The 7,740-nt window shown below is 46.7% G+C and overlaps 1 protein-coding gene across 1 annotated transcript in view; it reads left to right on the top strand.

Annotated features, from left to right (window-relative positions):
- LOC104166310 (NADH-cytochrome b5 reductase-like) overlaps nucleotides 1-4,686 on the top strand; it is a 9,843-nt gene extending 5,157 nt beyond the window's left edge. The window contains exons 4-6 of the mRNA XM_009706189.1: nucleotides 651-755; nucleotides 2,454-2,657; nucleotides 4,331-4,686. Of these exons, the coding sequence (XP_009704491.1) occupies nucleotides 651-755; nucleotides 2,454-2,657; nucleotides 4,331-4,534 (513 nt within the window). The 3' untranslated portion in view covers nucleotides 4,535-4,686. The remainder of the gene's footprint in view (nucleotides 1-650; nucleotides 756-2,453; nucleotides 2,658-4,330) is intronic.
- Nucleotides 4,687-7,740: the final 3,054 nt, after the last annotated feature.

Genomic DNA, 7,740 nt, shown 5'->3' with positions numbered 1-7,740 from the left:
CAGGCAAGAGCCTAGATAATATTGTTTGTGCCTGATAGAAAGTAAGGCAGAGTTTGCTAATATTTTTCTTCCGTGAGGCCCAAATTAACATATTTTTTTGAAAATGTGAAGGCATCCCACAGCATCCAGATGATCTGTTCTGAAAACAAGCATTTTATAAATGAGAAACCTGACTTTAGGTCACTAATTGTATGAACACAGCCTCTGAGAGACTGAAATAAAGCAAGAGCTATGCAGTGTTTATATAACTAACAGTACCCAGAGGGCATTTCCAGACCCCATGCCCGGAGATTTGGAGAACACTTGAACTGTGCTTTGCATTCAAGACACTCTTCTCTGTGTGCTTTGTAAGCAAGAACTCTGATAAGCGTTTTCCAGTTTTGGAAATTCAGACTGCATGAGAGTAGGTTGTGTTTACATTGTAGTCAAGCTGGAATGGATCCAATATGATTTAATTTAAATGTCTTTGTTTTGGGTATAACTTTGAGTTATTTTTCAAATAGACTGATCTTTCTTTCTTTTTAAATGCATGAAATGTTTTTTTGTCCCCTTCTTGTTTAAATGTAGATAACTTTATAATTTACTTTAAACTGGGAAACTTTCCAACAGAGTATAATTATTCTTTTCTTTTGTGCAATGTTTTTTATTAGTGCTATGAAACTGGGCTAATGTCACAATACATAAAAACGTGGAAAAAAGGAGACATGGTCTTTTGGCGTGGGCCGTTTGGAGGGTTCCCATATCAACCTAATAAGGTTAGTTCCCTAAGAGACGTAGGATGTTTCAGCTTGTGGCAGCTAGCTTTGTTTAATACTCCAAAGGGAAGACATCAATTTGATTACTGTTTTCATTATTATTTTAGGGACTTGCTGGGTTACTGTACAGTGCTACAGCATTAGCAGTCAATTGGAGAAAGTACACCTTATTGAACTGCAGAATATTTAAGAAGGAAGAGGAGAGGGAGGTGGACAGGAGACTGGAAAATATTAGCAAGGCGCTCTGTGCATCACTTGCCTTAGAAGTTCCTGATGTGTTTAAGAAAGGGAACTTTGCACCAGCAATGAGTGTGGATCGGGTTTTGCCTTGTTTGAACCGCATTGCTGTTTTGTGGCTGAGCACGGGCGAAGGAGAGGTGTTGATCTTTTTCTCTCTTGGGTATTCCCTGAACCGTAGCAGCCCCAGTGAGGTGTCATGTCACCCAGCCACTCTGCAAATGTTGATCCCACCTGCTGATACCAGGCTCGCTGCAAAGAAAGGCAGATCCAGTTTCAGAGGAAGGCTTCTCACACATAGTAATTTGGTTACTTAATTCTGACCTTTCAAATGAGGAGCAAAATTGAAACACTGGTCATTAAGATATTAAAGCCATATTTTTCTTCTTCTTCTTCTTTTTTTTATTTTCCCTAGCAAAAATAAGGCTGTAAAATCCCAGTGGCCAAGCTCCATGCAGAGCAATTGTGTGCTGCGTCCTGAAATGCTCTCCCTGCTGTTTTAGGCTACTATTCCCTTCTCTTCTTAAAAGCTTCCAGAGAATCATTTGGGACAGAACGTGGCAGTCATGCCTAGAAGTGTCTGCGTTCAGGGGCTGTCTGGGTGATCTGTGCACATGCAGTTTGCAAAGCACCTGAGCAATGTTTAGAACAACTTGCTGAAAAGAACTGTTTCTTATTTAGGAATTCTTACAAAGGTCTCAAATATTAGTTTCATAGTAAAATTTTCTTTATCTCTATTTGCTGCTGATAGAATAGAATTCAGATTCGGGCAGGTCAGATCCGTTCACAATAAACTGCCCAGTCAAAACAGAGCACCAGCAACCTCTGAGACCTTAATAGGGGCTTAAGTCCCACTTCTGGCACTGGTGCGCGGGCTGGCAGCTGGGGAAAGTACTGGGAACCTTCTGTCCTATGCACAGCACCTTACCGCCTGAACATCCCTATCGTGAGTAGGGTGAAAGTCTCCCCTTGCAGGTGGGAAGCCCTATGTGCTGCTGATAGCTCTCCGAGAAAAGTGAGGTAATACACCAGGAAGATGCGTGGATCAGGATGGAGAAGAAACCACTTCCTTCAGAGAACATTCAGGATTGTACTTTGCAACATCCACGATAAACACAGGGAGCATTCCAGTGGGAAAACAACACCCAGTGGGTCAGCAAAGTGTACTGCAGAATTGAAAGTGAAATATAAATTAATAGAAATCAAGGCTGAAGTTAGGATAAATGATTATATTTGGGTAAAATCTAGTTTTGTTAGATTTGATATATAAACCCTGGAAGTGCTATCTGTAATCCTTTGCAGAAAAATACATTCTGAGATTTGAATTTACCAGTTCATGACCTTCCAATATGTTCTCTCTCAAGGGACCCTTTACTCTTATGGCAGCAAGGAGGAACTGACCATGAGCACATCCATTTCCAGTCACCACAGCTCATTCAAATTTCTCTGTTTTGTTGTTAGCATGGAGAACTCCTCATGCTGGCGTCTGGTACCGGCCTCGCACCAATGCTTCCCATCCTCCAATCCATAACAGATGATGAAGAGGATGAAACCTTTGTAACTCTTGTTGGCTGCTTCTGTACCTTTGACAAAATTTATTTGAAACCTCTTCTGAAGGATCTGGCTGGATACTGGAACATCAGAATATTTTACATCCTAAGCCAGGTAAATAAATGGATATGAAGCACATTTGCCTGAGGGTTCTATGTGCTGGATGAGCCTCTGTCTCCTCTGCTTCTCCATGAGCGTGATCTTAATTCTTTTCTACTCATTAAAGCTATTTTGTGATCCAGTAGCTGCTATTCATAAATCTGCTACATATTCTCACACTGCTACCAATCTGGAGATTTTCAGGGAAGAGACCATTGCTGCTTGTCCCTCTTTACCTCCTTGGTAGCTGTCCCGTTGGGATGGACATGCTGATTCATAGTCACTGTTGTTTATCTGCCCCCCCCGCCTTCAGATGGTTGTTGCTGAACCTAAACATTTGTGCAAAGAAGACTTGACTCTGGGAGCCTCACAGGAAATAAACTATTTCTTCTTTCCTAATACCGGTTCCTTAATCTGGCCTTATCCTCTGTTCATTGCTCATGGCTACAGTGCTCTTCTAGTATGTTAGCACCAACTTCCCAGCTATTATTTTTCCCAGCTGACCCATTTTCAGACTTCTTAATGTTGTTTCCCCCTCCGTAAAATTATTTTTTCTACCAAATCCATGGGATGAGGGCATGCATCTCAGTGGTCTTACATTTTGAACAGTCTCTTTCATTTCCGTTTGGTCCCAAAGTTGCCTGTGTTCTGCTTGGATTTGGTGGTTGAAAGTTATTTCCCTCAGAAATGAGGATTCATTGCAGGGAGGATATAGAAAGAATTATTTATGCTAAGGGAATGAATCCCATTGCATTTTTGGTTTCTCAGATGAATCATTTTTTGTATCTCTCATAGTGGATCTGTCTCATACATTATGTTCCACATATGGCTTCAGCAAGTTGAGATTGGGTATAGGGAAAAGTACTTGTGGCTTAGGCACGCCCTCAGCAGCTCTGTAGGAGCATAACCGGTAATTGTCTCTGGTGACATAGCTTAAATACCATTTTCGGGACAGTACTGTCTCAAGAGCATGAGGAGGTCTTGAAATTCAATCAGTGAAGGGCAAGAAACCTACCTGACCCCTGTCAACACTGCTTGCCGCGTGTGTACATCTCTCCCTTTCTTCTCTTCTCTTTGCAGGTTGGTTGTGGTCCAACACTGACTCGTGCATCCTCCCTTTTAGGATTATTTATCTGTCTGTCTCAGTATTTCACTTTGCTGCCTGTTACCACCACATCTGAGCACCTTCTGCTTCTAATTAGTAGCAGCAGGGGAGTCCTCGCTGGATCTAACACCATGGGATCTAACATTTCTCATGGGAGCAGAGCTGTGTTTGGAGCAGGACTGGCTTCTTTCAGTTTTGGTCAAGGGAGATGGGACTGAAAGAGACTTGGGAATGGGAAAGGCGATAGAGAGGAATAGACTTGGGACTTAGGACTTGGGAATAGAAAAGGCACGCTGGGAAGTGGTTCTCAAAGGAGAAGGTTCTGCAGCATTTATTAGTGATAGTTACGCTCTGGTTTTGCTCAGTCCCTTCTGAGTGAGTGGCCATGTCCCATGGCAGGGAAAGATTTGAACCGGGCTTTGGAAGAGGAGTGCAGCTCTCGGGAAGGGTCAGTTCTACCCAGATGGAGTCACAAGGGTGAAAAATGACCTGTGCAGTACTCTGAGGGGAGGAGGGAGATTTGGCTGTAAGCAATCAGTTGTCCTTTTTAACGTGACACACTGCAAACTTTTTACCTTTTCAGGAAACTTCACTGGAAAAACTTCCTTGGAGCTATCAGGAAAATACGTACACTGGTCGTCTCAATGAAGACTTGATGAAGACAATAGTAAATTCCTGTCGAAGAAGGCCGTTCGTATTAATCTGTGGCTCTTCTGCATTCAATGAAGATATGAGTAGATACTTGAAAGCTGCAGGAATCGAAGAAAATTCCTGTTTTGTCTTTTAGCAGGATATTTCTGATTTGAGGAAACTTACACCAAGCCTTGGACGTCCTTGTTTCTCTGCAGATGTTGCTTGAAATCGGTCATCTCAGTAGACTGAGTTCCTTGTGCATATACTTTCGTAGGCCTTTGGGTCAAGTATATGTCTCCAGTATGATTCTCACTCTTGAGTGTTTTAAGGAACAGGTGCCATTCCAGGGTGGCTGCTACGTAGTGTGGCACCCACACCTCAGGGAACAAGGAGACTTAATCCTCAGGGAGAAGACTGCCTGGCCAAGGGAACAGCAGGGCACTGGCCCAGCACTCTAGAGTCCATGGGGTTCATTTTTTTTGTGTCATTACCTTGCTGGGTGATGCCACTTCAACCTCTCTGTACCTCAGTTCCCCCACTGTACACTAATACAGAGAAGGCTGCACTGGTCTTCTCTGAAAAGAGACCATCTATGGAAAAACAACACATAAGGATGGAATTATATGTGATGCGCAGTGAGGAGTTAGGCAGGCTGTCCTCCTGCCCTAGCACAACCTGTGTTACTACCCTGGTCCTTAACCCCTGAAACACTGCCTGGGAAGAGAAAGAGCATGTCCTAAAATTGAGAGAAAGCTTCTGGGTTGTAGCTGCTCTCTGTCGAGGAGGATGGTTGTTTGCTTTCTGTGTCCCCCAAGTGTTGTACAATAGCCCTGGTTCATTAAATTGAACCTCTTTTCAAATAGCTGGTTCTTTTTGTCACCAGACTCTCATGGGTGCCCTAAGCGTACATGACCCCCACCTGAGGAGTGACAGCTTCACGGGGCTTTGCTGGGTGCTCCCCCACAGGGCAGGGGACCGAGCCAAGGACCTGCCCCGGGGGATGGCAGCCCTGTGGCTGCCCTGGCACAGCACCCAACCTGGGTGCCCTGGTCCCCTCCTCCTCTTTCAATCCAGGATGCTGCTGCCTTTCCTCCGAGATAGCCGGATTACCTTCTTAGACTGCTGTGTTTACTAACTATGCCTGGAAATACAGCCTTTGTGTTTTTCTGTTCATTCCCAGTTCATCCCGTGTTGGGGTTTCCCAGGCTGTGACAAATGACATTGCATTATCATTCATGCCTCATTTTTTCTCTGTATCAAATAGTACACCTTACGCAGAGGCGTTGTAGTGTGAGAGTTACTCAAAGTAAGCAGTGTGCATTAAAATAATGGCTCTGATTCACATGTTGGGAGGAAGCATGGGTTCCCCTCGCATCAGTGAAATTTGTCTCCAGTTACCAAATGCCTGGAATTAATCCTGTGTAGCTGCAGCCTTTATGTTAACTTTATCAGAGCAAGGGTTGACAAGAAAGCCATCTTTCTAACCCAAAATAGGGTTCTGGCTCTGAACGCAGCGAGGTCCAGGGAAGTTGTCCGTTGGAGGTCCGAGGCAAGCTCTTGATTCCCATCGAAACCGTGCTTCAGCTGCTGTAAGGCACTGTGTAGTGGAGGTGCTTCTGCACAGCATGGGGCTGATAAAATAACGAGTTCTTTCCTCCGATTACTCTCCCTACTTTGACTTTAGCTAGGAACATGGAGAAAATATTTTCCTCAAATATTACATACTTTGAAAACCTTACTTATTGTCACCATTTAAGGTGGCCAGGACACTTACATACCTCTTGCTTTAAATATTCCGCCTTTCTAAGATTTTCCCAAAAATCCACCCAGGCTTTTTGCAAAGGCCTGAAGTAAAACTTCAAGCTGTCTTCGGAAAAGCAACGACTTTCTGTGCGAAAGCTGAGGCTGTTGCTTTAAACACAACCCCAATATGTCTGGGTATTTCAGCACATATGGGCCAGGATGGTTAAACCCTACCCAGCTGGTCTGGCCGTTCTGCCGCGAAGCCTCCTGTCTTTGTTCGTGGCTACAAGGGAGGGTGGTGAGAGACGGAGCAGGCTGTGAATGCTGTGGGTTGCAATCCTGCAAAGGCAGGCTGCCGGCAGAGCGGGAGGAGGTGAAGCGTGCCGAGCCAGCAGCCCAGCTCGCCACGCCGGAGGGGACGGGGGTCTTTGTGAGACATTCTCCGTGGGGGAGATGATGTCCTTGGACGTATGAACTCCTCGGGGCTTTTAAACCACCCGTGGGCACTTTGTTTGCTATTTTCTGCCCTTCTCTCCCTTCCCCCTCCCGCCTTTTGTCATTTCTCAGGCTGGCTCTCACACGAATCCCGTCTTCCGTGGGGACAGCCCCTTTCAGAGGCTTGCGTGGAGCTCCTGCAAAGGCAGGGATGTGGGATGGAAAGGCTCTCAAGCAGGATTTTCCCTACCGAAGGAAGATGAGAGGTTTCCTTCCCTTTGGAGGCCCAGGAACTACCCCACGGAGGCAGTTTCACAGGGAAATAGTGGTGATGCTGGCGATTATCGGGGGATCTGTGGAGCTGGAGGTGTGTGAGCTCCGCTCCCTGCAGCGGTGGGTGGCTGCTGCCAGCCCAGGGCAGGGGCTCCCGTCCTGCCTCTCCTGCCGGGGCAGGGGGGTGCTGGCAGCGTGCTCTGGTGCTCTGGCCCCCCTGGGAAGCCCCCACCACCCGTGCAGCGCTGTGCCAGGGAGAGAGGCTTCGCTTCGCTTCCTTTCTTCTTCCTCATGTGCAGCCTAAATACCTTCTTAATTTCATCTCATTATTTCTTGCCTAAATAATTCCTGTTTCTCCTGGGGACCGTATTTAAACCTTTGATCTTCTCTGAAGTCTCACAGTCCTGATCACATCCTTTCTATTTAAATGAATCAAATGTCTTTTTGACTCATGATTTATAAATTTGCCCACAGAGGAATAGAGGCAGGCCTGATATGGCACACTTCGAAATCACCCACCGTGTCTCTGGCCGGAGCCAAGGTACCCCAGGCTGATCCAGAGCCCCTCGGGCCAGACCTCCGCGCCTGGCTCCTCTGCCCGCTTCCCTGCCGCATCTCATCCTCCCCCTGCCTCCCTCCACCCTCCCGCTCCGCTCTGCCGGCTGACGAGCGGTGTTGCCTGGGCTCACGCCCAGCCGGGGAATGGCCATCCCCAGGTCAGGAGAAGGGTGAACGTGCCAGCGGTTGATGGATGCCGTCTCCTGGGAGGGGGGCACAGCTGCTGTGCTACACAACCCCGGCCCCCCCCCGCCCCGGTCTCCTGGGGGCATCGCCAATGCAGAGCGCAGCTGGAGGGATGGAGAAGAGCGGCTGCGGAGGGGACAGTGCAGCGGGAGCAGGCTGCGCGAT

This window comes from Cariama cristata, unplaced genomic scaffold (genome assembly GCF_000690535.1).
Source record: "Cariama cristata isolate BGI_N322 unplaced genomic scaffold, ASM69053v1 scaffold24758, whole genome shotgun sequence".
Taxonomy (NCBI): Eukaryota; Metazoa; Chordata; class Aves; order Cariamiformes; family Cariamidae; genus Cariama; species Cariama cristata.
This window is presented reverse-complemented; position numbering and strand designations above follow the sequence as displayed.